Raw genomic sequence first — 18,480 nt, forward strand, 5'->3', positions numbered from 1 at the left:
CTAGCTCTGCAAGCTTCTCCTAGGAGTTTCTTTTATGTCAACATTTTCTGGTTGTATGAACAATCTGTCCACAGTTACTGTAACTAATGCTCTTTTCTGAGTCCTTTTGGCATCTAAGGCTCAGATGATTGAAACATGGAAGATGCTGTTCTGGACATTTTTGTGTGCTCTACTTCATATTTTGGACTGTGCTGGTAAACAAAGCCATGGACAAGAAAGATGTTTCCAAAACTACCATGTCTCGGTAAACTGTTCTCCCCAGCAGTTATGAGCTCTTAAGAATTGTCCCAGCAGCTCCATTGTACCACAGGTATCTGTATCTGTTTTCCCAAAGTACTTATTTTTATCACGAGCTCTGTATGAAGTATTTTTGCAAATGGAAGAATAAACCCCAAAGGAGTTACCCCAGGATATTTTGTATCTGCAGCCGTGCCTTGACATACAAGATTGCCAAGCTCCTCATGTTCCGCAGGCTTGCAGTAACATTTATTTTTCTAACTTAAAGATGTTTACCTTAGTTGCTGCCCAGTCCATCCAACCTTCAGCACAAGGGTTTACGTTAATGAGAACTAATCCCTCCACCATCTCCGCATGGTTTAACTGCAAAAAAAAAGATTTAGGATATCCTTTGCAACTTGACAGTCAGCAAAAAAATTAAATTAGCAAATAATGTCCTGTGGAGGAAAGTGGTAGGTCCAGTTTTATCTTGCAGAAAACAAGCATATGTATGGGGAAAAAAAAAATTTCATTAGAGCAGTTCAACTGAACAGCTGGAGAACATTAGGATTTAACTTTTTCTCCACCCTCAGTTTAAATAGAGAACTCCCATTATAAAAACCTTCTGCAAATTAACTGGGTAGAGCCCAGGCCTTAAAATGGAAAATCTAGGTCTTCTGGATTAGCTATCCTGCAGATTGTGGTATTTCACTTAAAAGCCTGGCTTGCATACTCAACTGGGCACAGCAGAACAGGAATTCTCCATGCACGCTATGGGGACAACAACACGTGAGGAAAATTGGGTTTGAGGCTTTAGGGAAGCTCCACAAAACTTACAGCAAATCTGGTTAAAATGTAGGCACCAGCTCCAGTTCCCATTCCTATGATGGTCTTCAGCCTGCACAGCAATAAAACAGAAGAGACAAATGAGGAAGAGTGCTAAAAATAAAGTACATCAGTAGCCTTCCTCTTTCCCATGCCAGTGTGTATCTACAGAAGGGTGGGTTCAGTTTGGGCAAGCTGTGAGCCCTCAGCAACGTCAGTGGCCCCAGCAATACTTGGAGGGCCCTGGTCCTCGTGCATTGCAGGGCAGCAGCCATCCTCACTTATCTTTAAGTAAATATACTGAGCAGCCACAGCATTATTCTGATCCTGGGAGGAAATGATTAGTCTCTGCCAGAAAACTTGTAAGATACAGACCTGAAATCTGCAGCCTGAATACAAAGCTCCCCCCTCCCTGGACTCTCCCTGCCTCCCCATCACAGCTATCCAACTGGGGCTCTGGTTCCTCTCTAAAAGAAAGCTGGCAGGGAAACATCTCCTGCTACCCAGCCACTGGGGCGATGAACTTTAAACTTCATAACCAAACGGGGCAGAAACAAACCAAATATTTGCATTAACTGAGATCAGGTTTAAAGCATCACCTTCAAGGTCTTAGAGAATACATGGAAGGGAAGGCTAGACAAAAGCACTCAGAAAAACAGATTATTCAATGCTTTTAGGAAAATACCTGAGGGTAGTTTTCATTCTCATTAGGACTTTGTAAATACACTCCAGTTTAATTGATTTTCAAGATGCTGATGTTATTGATCACATTTTTTTGTGCAGTGCAACAGAACTGACAGCTCTGTGCCTGACATTAGGCAGTTCAAAAAATACACATCCCCTAAAGAGGTAGTGAGGTAAACTGGTCTGCAGTAAGAGCTGGTTATAACTGAGCAATGTCTAAACTGGGGAGCTGGTCCAGCCTCTGTTTTCCAAAGCTGCCTAAACCTGAATGCCAAGTTTTCTCTCCTTGTTCTGAAAACCCCTTGGAGGTGTCTACCTGCCCTCTCCACTGTGTACCAGGAGCACAAACTCCACAGAAAGGGCATCCTTCTCACCTACAGCTCCTACTAAAGCTGAGCTTTAAGGGAAAACAACCCCCAAACATGGTGCAGGTAGACAACCCAGGAACACTGCCACTAGGTGTTTTAACTGGTAACCTGGCATCTGCTCTTGGTAGTAGAAGAGCCTTAGGGAGGTCAGACAGACCCCCTAGGACATTCAAGCCACAGAAAAGAAAACAGTAAATGTCTTCAGATGGGACTGTGCTTTTTTTTTCCTGCTTAACCACACAGGAAAACGTGGGCTGCTACAGTGGGAAGAACAGATTGTCTGTGCCCTGCCCCTGCGAGGGGGATGCAGAGAATACTGGAGGAAGCCCCTAAATTAGGCACATGGGATTTCTCCTAAGTTGCTTCCTGTTTAAAAATAAACAGACATTTCAAAAAGGGCCAAAAAATAAGCTCTTTCAGAAACCAAGGCAAAAGCAATCCATCTGTAACACAGGAATCCAAAACAACCACAAGTGTAGTTTGAGCAAACAAAATGCCAGACAGCCAGGCCAAAGCAAATGCCTGCTCTTTCAGTGAGCCACAGAGAGAAGAATGAGAAAAATAAGTAAACAATTCTGCACTCACCCAAACTGTTTCAGGATTCCAGGAATCATTTCAGCCAGCTGATCCATGGAGGGATACACATACCTACGACAAGCATGTTTTTGAGGAGTTATTACACCACATCCAGCAGTGTACACTAGCATATTTAGAGACAGTGATCACTGTAGATGTAATAGCAAATGCTGTCATCATGAGATCATTGTGTGTACGAGCTGAATTTAAATCAGGAGCAAGCACAAGTAATTTAGCAGAAACAGGAGCATAATCTATATATGTTCTATGTGTTACAGGACAATGGATGTCTAAGAACAAAATAGACCACAATGAATCTTTCCCAAGGAAAGTTAACATTATGACCTTATGAAAAAGTTTGAACCAGAGAGATGAGTTTCCAACCACATTCACTGGGTTTGTATTGCTGGTCCACCACAAAAAAGTTCCCCTGTATTTCAGAATCAGGGACTACAGAAGTGAGTTCGAGATATTTGGCAAAAAACTTACATGCATGTTTTTAGGGACACAAACATTACCATAGGATAAATGGGAACAGCTTTCCATTACTATTGATGGAGAAAATGAAGGCATAAGAAAGGCTATGAAGCTGCTGAGGAAAGCTCAATAAAAACAGATGTTTCTTACTGCTCCTGGCCTTCTTCAAAGCAGAAACAAAACTTTGAGGGAAGGAAATTCTGAGCAAAATCTCAACTGAGTATCATGTGGAAAAAAAAAATCTACCCAGAGTAGAGCTGGAAAACATCTGCCTAAGATGTATTTAAATCTCTGCTTCCCATCAGAATTACACTTAATTATTCTCTAGCTTAGCCTCCAAAATATAACAAGCAAAAACCACCAAGGACTGCAAAATGTTTTATTTTCTTAGATTTTCTTGTTGGTATATTAAACCTTGTAATGACAAAAGCTAGTGTTACTGCAACAGCTTTGGTCTGGGAGACTTTATTGCAGCTTTTCTTATTTTCTTACTTACTTAAAGTACTTAAAGGAGACCTATAAGAAAGAGGTGGACAGACTTTTCAGCAGGGCCAGTTGTGATAGGAAAAGGGGTAATGGTTTTAAACCAAAAGAGGGTAGATTTAAGTTAAATCTAAGGAAGAAGTTTTTTTACAATGAGGGTGGAAAACCCTTAAAAAGGTTGCCCAGAGAGGTGGTGGATGCTCCACCCCTGCAAACATTCAAGGTCAGGTTGGACAGGCCTCTGAGCAATCTGATCAAGTTGTCCCTGCTCATTGCAGGGGGGTTGGACTAGATAACCTGTAAATTTCCCTTCTAAACCAAGCCATAATTCTATGACTTAATTTAGGCATGCTGGTCTCCCAGTTGAAGGGCAGGTAAACATAATACAGCTTCTTACACGGCCATCATGATTTTGTCAAGCAGAAGTCTTTACTAGCCACAGATCATGACGGCTGCCCTCTGCAGCTGACAACTCAGAAGTGATAACACCTGTCCAGGACACAAGGGCTAAGGCACTTAAAAGCTCATGATTTAAACAAATGCAAAGAAGGGATGACTGAAATAGCTTTGTAGGCTGCTCTGATAGACAACTGGGGCATTGCAGCTAACAACAGCATCAGACCAGCTTAAAAATTAAGCAGGGAAATAGACTGGCTCATGCAATAAGAGTACTTATAAGCTCCTTAATACGTAGTTCTCACAGAACAACTGGTCCTTGCCTTGAATCCTCCCCTTGGCATGTTGGCTGCTCCCTTCCTCAGCCAAGCTGATTCCTGTCCAAGGGGCATCTCAAGGTAAACCTCTCTCATTTGACCTAAACAGGCCAAGCCTTTTGGCAATGACAGTGCTCAAGGTTTCCAAGAGTTACAGCACTGGACGTGGTACAGTCAGGAATATGCAGATATGACATTCTGGGGGGGTTCATCACCTTGTTATTGCCTAACAACTTGGATTTTCCAGGTAGGTTATCAACTTAACATCTACCATGCTGCCATTTCACAAAGACCACAGATTTAGGAAGGACATTATGTAGAGGTTAATGCCTGTCTTATTTACAGTAATAGTTTAATTTTGTATTTTTTATTCAGGATGTCATTACAAAATAAGCTAATTCACTATTTGAATTGACAAGATGTAGACATCTGTCAAGGAACTGCTTTACGAGCAGTCTCATTATCAGAGCTAAAACACAAAACTGCAGCCCCAAAGTCTACTGTGAACTGGCACAACAAAACAGAGCTCCCAGAACTCCAGTACTTTAGAAATGGAGTGTCAGGATTTAAGTTCAAAAGCCAACTACTGTGCTTGCTGCAAGTACCTTTTAATGAAATCAAAGATCAAGACTCTTTTTCCAAAAAGAGGATAACTATGAAAGCATGGGCTGTTTTTCCCAGAGAACTCACCCAGCCTGGAAAGATGGTGCTCCATCCTGCTGGCCAGGTGCATCCACATGGCAGACTGCAAAGTGCTGGGTGATTTCCTGCATATCCTCAAAGTTGAAGAGAGGATTGAAGCAAGTTTTATCTTGGGAAGGAAAAGAAAATATGAAATAATTATGCTGAAGGAAATACTAAGTTTTCAGCTATAAAAATAATTTATTCACCTATCCTGCAGGTTAATGAAAAGTTGAATCGATCAGGTCAGCTAAGGTTTGTCCAAGTTATTTTTGTACCTACTAGAAGTATTTGCTTGGTACACCTAATTCCTCAAAAAAATATTCTTTATGCAAACTTAAAATACTAACAAAATGTAGCCAAGGGTATTCATCCCAGGTTTTGTCTTAGATTAAATTATCAATTTCCTTGTCCTTTTAATTTTTTTAAAATTGTGTCAAAACAAATGGAGAAAAAAGAATATTCAAGGATAAGATTGTGGCTTGACCTTTTGCCCAAATATTAGAAGTTAAACATTATGTGATCAGATGCTGCAGACAGCTCAAGACAAAAATCATCCTTCTGGGACACTCAGTGCTGTAGGCTCCAAGTTTTGAGGTGATCTTATGAAGAAATATTCATGCGGGGAAAGCATTAGGATATTTTCCTTCTGGTGTGGAAAGCACCATCTTTGAGATGCCTAGAAAATGGTTCAATATTCTGTGTGTGTTTCTGAATGTCCTCACACAATATATATGCAAAATATCTTGGCAGAATATAAAATGCTTTTAGCTCAAATCAGCTTTAGGAGAATGTGCAAGTCCAGGAAAACTTTGTAACTCTGGAATGAAAAAGCTCTAATTCAAAGTTAAGTTCCAGATTTTCTCTGCCCTGATTCACTGAAAATCAAAACTAAAGACAATTCCACAAAACACAGGCAAGAAAGCAGATTTTTTTGTCTTACTAGTAATATTCACCCCCTTGCAATAGCCAGACTTTCAAGATCTGCAGGTGTTTTTAAATATTGATAGCTGATTAAGAAACAGTGAATTGTGTGCAACAAGTATGTCTGACAAAAGATCAAACTAGACCAGGTCTGGATATTAGCTCATTATATGACAGATGAGATAAAAGGCTGGCTAAGGACACAAAGCCAGCACTCATTTCATACTGACTTGACATATAATGCATATAAATCCAAGCAGCACAAGACTGCTTATCAGACAGGACCCAAAGCCCCAGCAGGGTTGTTTTTTCTGTCCTGCTGGTAATATACCATCAGCCTCCTCTTAAGATTTTTTTGCAGCATTCATACACAGTTGCTATGAACTACCAGAGATCTTTTGCCCCTTTAACTGAAACATTCCAATTATTTACTGCACAAGGATTAAAAAAAAAAAAAAAATCTGAGAATTACATTTGCTGTGAGAGTTAGGTGCCATTAACAGCTTCCAATGCACACAAACAAACAAGGACCTGGGAAGGGTTTCCTAGCCACTGCTGCTTTCTCACCTCTGATTATGGCAGTGCTGTCACAGAACCTGTGCTGGTAATTAAAGCTTACTTACGGTTCAGCCCGATGTCGTGGTAGGTGAGGATGGCCGGGCGGTTCCCCCTGGGAGTGCCACACATGGTGACACGGACTGAGCCGTGCACGGTCTCCACATCTTGCTCCTGGGAGAGAACAGGAAGACTGTCAGGGATTGTCCAAGTGCTCCACAGCTGCTGCAGCAGACCCTGATCGACCACAAGCACAGGTCCTGCCCCATCCCAGGGTATGCTCTGCAATCCTATGCTAACACCCCCTGTTCTCCCCCATGGTGGGGGCTCTGTGATAACATTTTACATTTGACTGTCACCTACTCCAGCCCACATACAACTACAGAAGCACTCAAGCTGCTAGCTCTAACCACATGCTGAGGGAATAGTTAAACACTTTAATCACATTAAAAGGCAGGATAAGAAAACATAAAGAAAGCAGTTTGTTGTAGTGACACCTAAAATAACAGGAGCTTACAACTCTGACTCAACCTTTGCAAAAGCACAAGTCACCAAGATAAAATATTTCTGATTTCTAGGAAATGAACTCTAGCTGAGCAAATAACCACTATTCCCCAAAGAAAGCAGCATTAAGTAGCTTGTACTTGCTTATTTGCCATAAAGATTTATTATACTGTGAAGCCTTGTGATGGCAGTAGCCTTCCCCAATAAAAGTGACAGCCACGTGTTTGTTTCTTGGCTTGTGATGTTCAGACCTGAGCATAAACCCAACTGTCTGAAGTCTGCTAATAGAACAAAATAACCATGACATTATTGTGGTGCTTATCAGAAAAACAACATTAAGAAGTAAACCACTATTATTTGGGATAACAGGAGTTTATACTACTTATTGATCTTAAAGCCAAGGACACCATTGTTAACAAACCAAAGTCCCCCTGAGCACCATCTTCTGGATCTCTAAGTTAGATGTGACTTACACAAAAGATGGAAAAGTTTTTGTTTCTTTTGCACTTGAACTTCAGATGAATATAAACAATTTGGTATTTTGCCAATGTGTATAAAGGGAATCACAAACTCACAGTTCTTTCTGACACTTTTTTACAGTACAGTTACACTCACATAACAATCAAAGAATTATATAGGTAGCAGCCAGTCTTTGCATCTCACCAGAATCCTTTATTTACTGCACAGGCCACAGATATGATCCATGTCATTCACCACTGCCTGCTGCTGCAGGGCTTGCTTGACTTGTTCCAGGCAGTAACACCCAGAGGCAAAATCCAAGTTAAATTCAAATCTATTAAAATTATGCTGTAGAAATCAGAGGTGTACAGCCTCTGCAAAAACCTTTTTAAAAAACCTCTTCCAATATCTCAGGTAATAATTCAATCTAAATCTCAGCTCCTTAATTTGATACAAGGAATGCACTGCAAATTTTGTTGAAAATAAGGATTCTAGGCAACACCATTCTACATTTAATCTAGTTTCTTTTTAATTACACAATTACATCAATTTTAAGTTACAACTGAAGCACTGAATCAAGATCTAAGCCCCTTGTACATGGGGAGAGATGAGCATTGCTGCTCTCTGAACTATACTCCATCAAAACTCTAGTTTTCAGCTTTTATATCTCCTTATAGACTCATTCCTCTGCATACTCACTGCATTACTTATCAAGTAAGCTGTATCTTCCACATCCAGGACCATCCTTAGGCAAAACAGGGTGGCAAATCCAGCAAGTCAAACAGAGGACGGGTGGCAGGTTTTTACTTTGTCCCAGCATGGAACTGGGTTATATAGACAAGCTGCTCTCCTACATAGGCTTATGACTCCCATAATGCCAGCTGGGGAAACCAAAACAGACTAATTCACGAGGATGTCATTCTTAAATAGGATTTGAGCCAGGTTTGATCAGGGGAAGAATATACTCAACAGAGGTCAGACATCAAAGATGAACTAAGTCCCTGCCACACAACATAAAAGCACCAAATTTCAAACCTGGGAATTAGCAGAGTCTTTCCTGTTGCTGTTTCCACCAGGTTTGGAGAAGTTTAGCTTCATTTTGCATTTTGTCATCTGAAATGCTGGAACACCCCAAACTTATGCTAAATTAAATCAGAATTGAGTTCTTTCCTAAAAGCCAGGGTTAAAGTTTCCAGTAAACACAAAAGACTAAAAAATTAGTGTAAGTCACAATGATTCTGAACAACAAAACCAAGGCTTTTAAAATGTTTGATATCTAGTATTTTCCAAAGTAGATAAGCAACATTTAGTTTAAAGGATTCCTACATCAGCACATGAGTGTCACCAAGTTCAGTTTTTTACAGAAAATATGGGATTGTATGGTATACATTTGGTATGTCATTAACATCCCTTCCAACCCAAGCCTTTCTACAATTATATTTTAATAGTGTATGTTAAAGATCATCTAATTCCAACCTCCTGCTGTGGGCAGGCATGCCACCCATTAAATCAGATTGCTCAAGGCCCCAATAACATTCTACATCATTAATATATATTTGGGTATTATCATTATACAATACTCCTGAAGAGATTTTCAGTGCCAGTACAATTTCAGCAATTAACAGCTGAAATTAATAATGATGGCAATTAATATTTTCCACATTCTACTCTCTTACACTTAGCTAATTTAAAAAAATAATAATTTGGCAATCTCAACACAGTAATGAGAGTAAGCATTTTTGTGTAACATAATTCCTGCTGAGTGTAGAATATTGAAATTATTTTCTCCTCAGTTAGAGACTAATAGGCATTTCATATAATCAGATTTGCATTGCTAGAGCCTTCCGGTAACAACAGTGAAAATCCAGAACCTGTTTTCTTTGCAGGAAGCACCTTCAAGATTCAGGATCTTCCTCCTTCATGCATGAAAGAAAAAGTCTGTTCATGGTAGATAAAACCAAACCCTTGAACCTTCACATCCCACTGACCGCCACAGCTAATTCTTCCGGAACTGGAAACCTGAGTCTAGTTCAACCTCAGTGTCAACTAAAAATAGTTCAGAGACAACAGGTGATCATGCTCCCAAACAACTGGCATAACACAGTCAGTTTAACAATTGGCTCAATTCCTCATTAGCATCACAGTGAGACTCCCTTAATTCAAAAGGGTTGTGCTATTTTCCCGTAGCATGAATTCTTAACAGGAAATACACATAAGGGTCTAAAAAAACAACCAATTCAAACCAGTTTGTTTGGTGACATCAAACCAACAACTTCACATCCCTATTGATCCTATTAAAGATCAAGAGATTTGTCTACGTGATGTAGGGATGGATGTTTTCAAAATGCAGAGCACTGAAAACAGATGGCAGCACATCCCAATCAACATCAACATTATAGTAAGAGGCTCTTCACCAACTGATTTGTATTAAAACACTATCTTGGAAAAAAAAATCCAAGGTACACTAATCCGATAGAAGGATAAAGACAAACACACCATCTGTTCACATCTCTCACTTTAACAGAGGTGCAGTCTTATATTAGTGCACTAAACACAAACATAAAAATACTTCCAATACATGCAATTTAAGGGAGGCTGTCTCAGTTTGAAGGAGCTGGTACATTCTAAAATAGATTTTATTTTTGCTTCAAGTGACCTTTTTATTTTTTCATGAGGTTAGAAAGGGAAGACAATTTGTTATCACACAGGAGGGCTCATTTATTCCTTCCTGTCTCAACCCTGGCTAAGGAAGATATGGATTAAAAAAACATGTTTATGAACAAGTTGTTTTCTGAAGTACGAAATATGCAACCAAAATATCTCAGATATCTAAAAAGGAAAACTGCACATGCACACTGCACATTTTGCTAAATATTTCATATTTTATATTTTAAGTAAAATACTGCATTCCATCACAATTATTTTAAAGCTTTCAAATATACTTAATCCTAAATTACAATCTCATGCTTTTATTTTAATTCATAACATTATGACTGTTAAATACAACTCCCTTCTTTTGCCTTAGGACTGAGGAAAAAGCTTTGGAGCTTTGAAAGATTTAAATAGCTTTTAAATTGCTAGGAGACTGTATATTTTAAATTCATATTACTTAAGAACTTTACTATAGTAACACCTGCATCGGCTATTTTTTCACTTCTCTTTTTCAATTTGCTGCAGATTGAAAAATATTTGAGCTTTTAATGTGGTATTTCAATGTCAAGTTTCAAACCCCCTTTGCCCTGAAGTTCTTTAGCATTTTCTCCCTAGCTTTTTCTACTCTAAAATAGAATTACAATTCATACACTTGTTTTTTCCTAAAACCCCAATGCCTACATTTCCATTTATTTTTCTTTTTTTATTTGTTAACATTTCTATTCTAAACTAGCAATATTAAGAAAAAAGTTCCCTAAATCAGGCTGGGAGTCAGGTACATTAGCAAGGATGATGACTTCAGATGTAAATGTAAGTGACCCTGCTAAGGTGGAAGCCAAGAACAAAAACTTTGGTGCAGGAACTGACGCAGATTATTGTGATAGCTCTGCCCAGGGATTCTTCCTAGTCTGATTAGCACGGGGTCACCCTGCTCTGCCAAGTACAAAACCACAGCCACCCCCATCCCTTTCCTTCAGTGTCCCAAAAGGATGAGGAAATCCACACAGCAGACTGCAATGCCCCAAACCACGTCCACCGGTGCCAGCGGGAATCCCACCCCCTCCTGCCACGTGCACCAGCTGATTCATCTCTCCTTGCAGGGCAGCTCTTCCCTTCTCCCCAAGCAGGCAGGAGGAAGGAGGAACTAAAGCAGAAACAGATCTTGCATGCCTATAGATACGAATGGCCACGAGCCATGGATTGCAAGGGACAAACTCATCTCTGCCACCTACAGCTGCCACACAGCTCCAAGTTTTGCTGAGTTTCTGAGCAAGCAGAGTCCTGATGGACTGAAACACAGAGCTGGGAGAATACACACAGTGATGAGGAGCCAGGTCTCCACTGGCTTCAATGCTACCGAGCTAGAGCATACACAAATACACAAAACTGGAAATACAGCTAAAATGTGCTTGGCGTGAAGACAACAAAGCCACACAGGCCAGAGTGCCCTGCACCGGTTTATCATCAATTATGCTAAAACAGGTTTGGCCAGGAACACTCTCCCTCTTGAGACACAAGGGACCTTTACTTCAATTTTCAGGTAGGTGCCACAGACAGACATAGTAACAGACAAATTGCTGACTAGAAGTTGTTCAGAGCTGTCAGGTCTTTCATCTCTGGTCTTGGCCATCCCTTGGTAACTTCACAAAGACTTTCCCCCAGAGAATAACTATAGACATGTCTTGCAACACGTGCTTTCAGAAGAGCAATACCCCACTATACAGTGGCTTACTTTAAAAATGGAAAGCTATGTTTAACTCCAGTCTGTCTAAAACTGCATGTGAAGTAAGAATCTAGTTTTTGGTAAACCTGAGTAACTATGTAAAATTTAGTCTTGGAAGGAAAACACCTCACAGACAGCTCTTTTTACTGTTCAGGGGCAGAAACAAAGTCATTAAGTGAACACTGCTTAACTTGTTCCCAGAATGATGGACCAAGTTGCAGTGGCTTTGGTGGACACCCATACCCATACACAGGCATTAAATAAGCAGCTCCATCCTGCCAAGCACCAATACCTTCCTTCCCTGGCCAAGCCCATCCTCTTCCCAAGTGGTTCATGGGAGAGGTTGCTCAGTAAGAGCACACTTCAGCTTCAGTCTCAGTCCTGGAGTGACCTGGGTGCCCTAGGGCCACACATGAACTTCTCTAATGAACCAAGCAATCACATCTCTCATAGCAGCTCCAAACCACTTTTTCCACAAATCAACAAAAAAAGAACTTGAAGAAAAATAGGGAGGGCACTTGTGGCTTTGAGGACCAAAGCTAAGCCTCCTTTACAGTCACAGCTCTTAACAAAATGCATTGAGACTCTTCCACATTTTTTCTTTCTGAACTAGAACAAACAAAGATTAAACTCTTTACAAAGATAAATCATTAAAAAAAGTAAGAGCTGGCAGAACAGAGCTAAATGACAAGAACCACTGCTCTGGATTAGTGACAGTTAATCCAAAACACGGAGAAAAGAAAAGCAAAAAGGCTTAGCGAATTTGATCTTGCAAGTTTAAAAAAAATCTATATATACACACATGGTTTACAAACCAAGCAATTTATTCTAAGAATAGAAATGAAATATGGGTCAGTTCTGGATTCTTAATCAAAATACCGCAGTATTCCTGTTAGCAGACTTAATCTGGGATTCAATTTATTTAGACCAAGTGATCAATCTGGACCCAAACAGAAAGCTTCTCCCACGCTGTGCACAGTCCTGCAAGAAGCTGCATGGTGACAACTTTAACTTATATTTATCAAGATTTTAGGTACTGGATTTCATTAGAAAAGATGAGGGGGAAGATGCAGGATTAGTGTAAACTACAGTTTTGCTATAGAAGTAAGAACCATTGAAAGATGAAAAAAATGTCCAAGATCGCTGTCTCCCTTGGTTTCCAAGGAAAACTGAATTTGTGCTGTATTTTTTAAGCAATTGGCACAACATTGAACAAAAATACAGACAGGTGCTAATAAAGTACAACATGCAGTAAAGTAGAGAACGGTTATTTTCTTGAAGGACTTGAACAGAGGCTAGAACAATTTAATAGCTTTCCTTATTCCTTCAGAGTTTGCCTCCATTTCTACACCCCCTGATAAAAATTAGACACCCAGTGAGCCTCTTTTCCCAACACATACTCCTTGTCCTCAGCAGTGGGAAAACACCACTCACACTGCTTGTCAAGGCAGGTACACCCTCCCTGCTCTCCATCCCACTTCAATCCAGCCTGACTCCTGCAACCATGCAATTCCTTAATCTCAGCTAAGAACCAGCAAGGACAAACTTCTCTGTCAAAAGCCCAAATAACAATAAAATTAGAGGATCCAGGAGAGTTACCAAGTCATTTCTCAAAAGCATGACACTCAGGGAAAGTGAAGGGCCATTATGTGACCTAGTGGTGTGCTATGAACTTGTATGTTCTGACTTTAAATAAAAATACAGAGACACCATCACTCCTATTACTGACAAAATTTATTGCTTAGCACCTTCCACCACTCCACAGGCCTCAGGAATATTTTGGAAAATTTCAACAGCATAACGGGATGCGCCCAGAGGAACATTTCCTCCGAGGAAATGCATGCACATTGCTAATGAAAGCAAATTAACAGGGGAAAGTGTGTGTCCATGTGGGAGGGGAATATATTGTTTTCATTACCACTGCCAAAGATTCTCATTCTCTTAGCAGGAATAGAACTGCTTGCAAACCAGCCACCTCCTTTGACTAAAACTTTCTCAGTTCCAGTCTGAAAAGGCCCCCTGTGGTCCCCTTCACATCGCTACAGCACAGCCCCATTCAGACCCCTCTCTCACAGTAACAACATTCCTGGCAAGCAGGCAGTCCCTTCTGGTCACATCTTGCTGTTTTCTCAAATGTCAATTCAATCTCCCCTCTTGCAAAAAGGAAAAAAAAAAAAAAAAAAAAAATAATAGCTTTACTTGCCTGAACATCGAAGTCTGGAAGGAGGCGAGTTATAGCCTGTGAAGAAATTTGAAAGCATTAATGGAAATAACTTGCAGCTACAGGAATCTATGCTTGGATGTGTGTTCTAGCCCACCAGTTCTGTAGCTGAGAGCTCTCTCTGTCCATTCAATAAAAGCTCTTCTGATGAGCATAAAATTCACCCAAGAGCTTTTAAACCCACTAATCTTCATGGAGAAATGAAAGCAGTAAAATACTAGATTACAGACAGCAAAATGAAGGACAAAAGCTGGTGCGTCCTCAGTTATTGTTAAATCTCTGAGCAATACACTCAAAAGGAGCAGTAAAACACTGAACTTTTCTGCATCGCTTATTGTAGCAATGGGACAGCCAACAGCCTCAGTCCTGCCTGGGATGGGAAGTCTTTGTTCAAGAATGCATTGAACACTTGCAACTCAGTTAAGCAGTCATTACTGGAACGTGGTTACATGATGTGGAAGGTGGAAAGGGTCTTATTCCAACCCAACTTAGTCTTTGCAGTGTTTGGGAGGCTGGATGGACATGGAGAGGCCCATTCCAACCTGTCAGATGCTATAGCTGCTAGTGACAAGCTCCTGCACCAGCCAAGGATCTCCACCAGGAAAGGAGTTAGGTGACAACCTCCCCACCTCCAGGAGTCTACAAGGCCTATAGCTTCAAAGTGTCTTGTAGTTACCTCCTTTTGTTAAGGGACAAGAAAGAAATCAAACTCTTATTTCCACTGCAGGGCTGAAAATAGAGGGAAGAGCAGCCAAGCAAACATTTTATGCTGCAAAGTGCAAAAGAGGCCAAAGCTTGAAAAATAATATTGAGATAAAAAGGAAAGCTTAGAATCCTGGCAAGGAGGTCACTCAGCCTCAGAAACCCAGGTAAATTAAGGACAGATGTCAGAAGCACTATAGCTGCTTTCTTAGGCAATACCATCTCAGATGGGGGACCCTCAAAGCACTGCAGTACAACCTGTAGTTCTCACAGCTGTAACTTTTAGGCAACTTGGCACAGTCTTGGACATGCAAACAACTACTTATTTCTGACTGAGCAGAAATAATTTTACACAGCCTTAGCTTTAGACAATATGCCATGTTTTAATCTTGCGATACTGTTGGTTTTATGACCTTTTAAACACAGCATTTCAGCCACTGTTGTCCCAGTGCGACCCAGAACTGAAGGGAATAAGTAAATGTGGCATCTGTACCAACAGCATATGAAATAAGGCTGATCATTGCTCAGGAGCAAAGACTTGGCTGTAGCAGAAACTCAAGCACAACAAGCCAGGACTCAACTCCAGAGTGCATCACCCAATAAGCCACTCAAAACCAGCTCCACTGTCCATCTTAATATGGACTGACCATCCTTCAGGGCAACCCTTTCCACTTTCTCAAAATACACTAACTTCCTTCATCTATATTAAAATGGCCACAGAGGAAATCAAACTCTATCCTAGTTTGCCCCATGCAAACAAAATTTAAGGCAACATCATGAACAAAAGCATACAGGGATCATTGTCAAGATTCCAACTTTTGATCTATGTGCTACAAAAATCCAGGAAGTTAATCAGTATTTTAAGATATTTCTGAACTTTATAGCAAAGATATTTCAGTACCAACAAGACTTCTGCTTAGAATCTCCTTTGCTTTGGTAATACTGAACAATATGGGCATTAAAAATGGGTCTTGGTCTCTGAAAAGTTGGAGTGCTGCATTCAGTGGTGGCCAAACAAGCTCTGCTTTCATGCAAAGGCCTTGGCAAAGGAGCTGTGTTTAAAGTTTCTCTATCCATTTCACTGCAATCACAAGTGGAAATTATTTTCTGAAGTGTTTACATGAAAGAGAGAGGGAATAAAAAAGGCCATAGCAGACAGAGCAATGAATTCTAGTGTGTAAGACCAGGAAAAAACTCAACGCATATATATACATAATTGTCAAGAAATAATGTCATTGGGAACAGGAGAAAAATCTTAGTTTTGTTTCAAGAAAACGTTGAGATTTTTTTTACATATTACAGTGAATTTTTTGCCATGAACATACCAAAACAGAGTATGGCTACCACTGAAGAGTCAGATAGACACTGAATCCAGATTTTGTTGATACATTTTTGAAAAAAAATGGTGCAATAAGGGGTGAAAAGTAGTGTAACAAGGCTCATAAAAAGAAAAGCTGGGATGTTTCTATACTGCAACTCCAATGACTGCACCAGGCCGTGGGTTGTACACACCCAGCCAGCTGTAACTCATGGCTCAGTGCACTCAGAGGGGACTCAGCCCTACGTCTGGAGTCAGCTATGCCCGAAGGAGATGTAAAGTCTCTCTCCATGAGAGGCAGCTGACAGAGCAAAGTCTATGTTGAGAAGTCTGTAGCTATAGAGGGATGTACATGAGATTGCCCAATTGGCATCATTTGATACAGTTAAAGGCATCCAGAGCTGTCATTATTCAGAGAAGAAAAAATGTCACCGTCATATTAAAAGCACAAAACCAAACAACAAGAACAAATAATTAAGGCTCAGTTTTGCATTATCAAAAAAAACAACCCAAAAAACTATTCTTACTCCATCTTCAGTTTCTTGTTTCTTCCATACAATATATTTAAAATAATCTAATATTATGTGCAGTTCCAACAGCAGTCCTGACAGAAAACACATAAGCTCTAAAATGCTTTAAAATAATTACCTCCTCCTTCTCCACCAGAGGTTTCACCTCTGCAAGGTGAGCATCCTGGAACTCTGTTGACATGGTCAGTAGCTGATATCTACAAAGAGGAAAAGAGATTTGTTCTCAGCTTGCATCAAAGATTAAATACAGGAACAAGTAAGGATCCTGCTCCACCCAGCCCCCACAGTGACCCACTCTTTCAGGTTATAGTTTAAAAGACCTCTGCAAGAAGGTTATAAAATCTCTTGTAAAATGCCTCCCTGGTTTATTTATATACACACTCCTGCACAATACAAGATTAAAGAAATATTAAGACTGCAAGATCAAACAGATGTTTGGCAGCTTCAAAGCAGAGAATGCAGAAGGAAACAGGGCAGGGACCAGTGGAGAGAACCATGAAAACTATCATCCCACAGGTGAAAGAAGGCATAACCAAATCCACACAACTAACTCCTGAAGTTTGCTTGAATATTTGTTTCTGAAAACTTTTTTTTTTTCCCCTCAGTGTATGCAAGGATCCCTCACTATCCCCCAGATTTTTACAGTGAGAAAACTGAACTGGACACATATTAGCATCATTAGATTGTCAGATTGATGTGCTCCATTCTTCAGGACAGCTAAAAATCAGATACTTCTTTAAGTGGACACCAACAAGGTTCATGCAATAATATTTTCGAAACTGTCGAAGGAAGGAACAAGATTGCTGTATCCTGCTCTAGGACAGGACTGGCATTGTGATGTCCAGCCCTCAGCTGCAGGAAGCTTAACTGGTAACACAGACACAGCCAAACCCCAGGAGAGGTGACTACCAAGACAAACAGTCAGAGGTCATGGCTCAGGTGCAGTGCACCTTCTGCAGTGGACCAACAGCATCTCAGTTCAGCAACCACATCAGCCCAGACAGGGAGTCGAGAACAGCATCTTTTCATTCTCATGACACAGATAAGGCACCAGAGCCCAAGGGCTGTTCCCTATGAAGCTGTAATGAATTACTAGAAACAGCTCTTGAAAGATACTAGGACTGTTGTAGCAGCAGGATGACAAATACAGAAGTCAATGTATTTATTACATATCCTTTAGCCTGCTGGAGAAATGCATATCATGTGGGGTTTGGGCATCTTTAATAAATTTCCAATTTTGTCCATCAGCAATACACAATTATAAAACAAATTAAATATTTACTTTCTAAGAAAAGTTTAGAACTATCTCCAGTAAAGCATATGAGTAAGTGTATTCAAAGCAAGACAAGAGGCTGAAACACATTTAGGAATTATTGACTAAGTATAACTGAACATATTTTCATTATCTTCTGAAGATAAACATAGAACTACAGAACAGAATTTACATCGATTCTTTAAACCATGATTTCCCATCTCCTGACTTAAATCTGATTTAAGCCCATCACACTGTCTACATAAGTGACTTGATGGCACAGGAAGGGCTGTGAAGCCCACAGGAGCATCCAGGCAGTGGCAGCAGCATTATTTTTTCACTCTGCCCCATGGGTTAACTCGATGCATTTGTCCCTGGGCAAAGATGCTCTGGTGACAGTAGGACGGCTGGATGCTGCAGAAAGCTATGAAGGGACACACTCAGACTAGAAGAGTTAATGCTGGAAAAACATGGGTGTCCATGCACATGGAAATAGCTTTGGGTTTAAGGAACCCTTCTTGCTAGCTATGCAACTGGGGAGATTTTTGGTAAAAATTAGACTGGGGATTTTAAATTTAGAGAAACATTTCATTAATATTTTACACCACCAGTTGAGG

At 40.3% G+C, this 18,480-nt stretch overlaps 1 protein-coding gene across 2 annotated transcripts in view; it reads right to left on the minus strand.

Moving 5' to 3' along the window:
- The window catches only part of NDRG1 (N-myc downstream regulated 1), a 39,868-nt gene that overhangs the window by 9,433 nt on the left and 11,955 nt on the right, over positions 1–18,480 (minus strand). The window contains exons 2-8 of one of the 2 annotated variants that reach the window (XM_042035904.1): positions 16,730–16,808; positions 14,044–14,079; positions 6,571–6,676; positions 5,033–5,153; positions 2,679–2,741; positions 1,054–1,114; positions 514–600 (exon numbers count right to left, since the gene is read on the minus strand). In XM_042035904.1, coding sequence (XP_041891838.1) covers positions 514–600; positions 1,054–1,114; positions 2,679–2,741; positions 5,033–5,153; positions 6,571–6,676; positions 14,044–14,079; positions 16,730–16,808 — 553 coding nt within the window. Of the gene's footprint in view, positions 1–513; positions 601–1,053; positions 1,115–2,678; positions 2,742–5,032; positions 5,154–6,570; positions 6,677–8,164; positions 8,284–14,043; positions 14,080–16,729; positions 16,809–18,480 lie in introns of those variants that run through there. The other variant, XM_042035906.1, reaches the window with a different exon arrangement.

Source organism: Corvus kubaryi, unplaced genomic scaffold (genome assembly GCF_017639235.1).
Source record: "Corvus kubaryi isolate FWS band 111438036 unplaced genomic scaffold, C.kubaryi_AGA036_p1.0 37385, whole genome shotgun sequence".
Classification (NCBI taxonomy): Eukaryota; Metazoa; Chordata; class Aves; order Passeriformes; family Corvidae; genus Corvus; species Corvus kubaryi.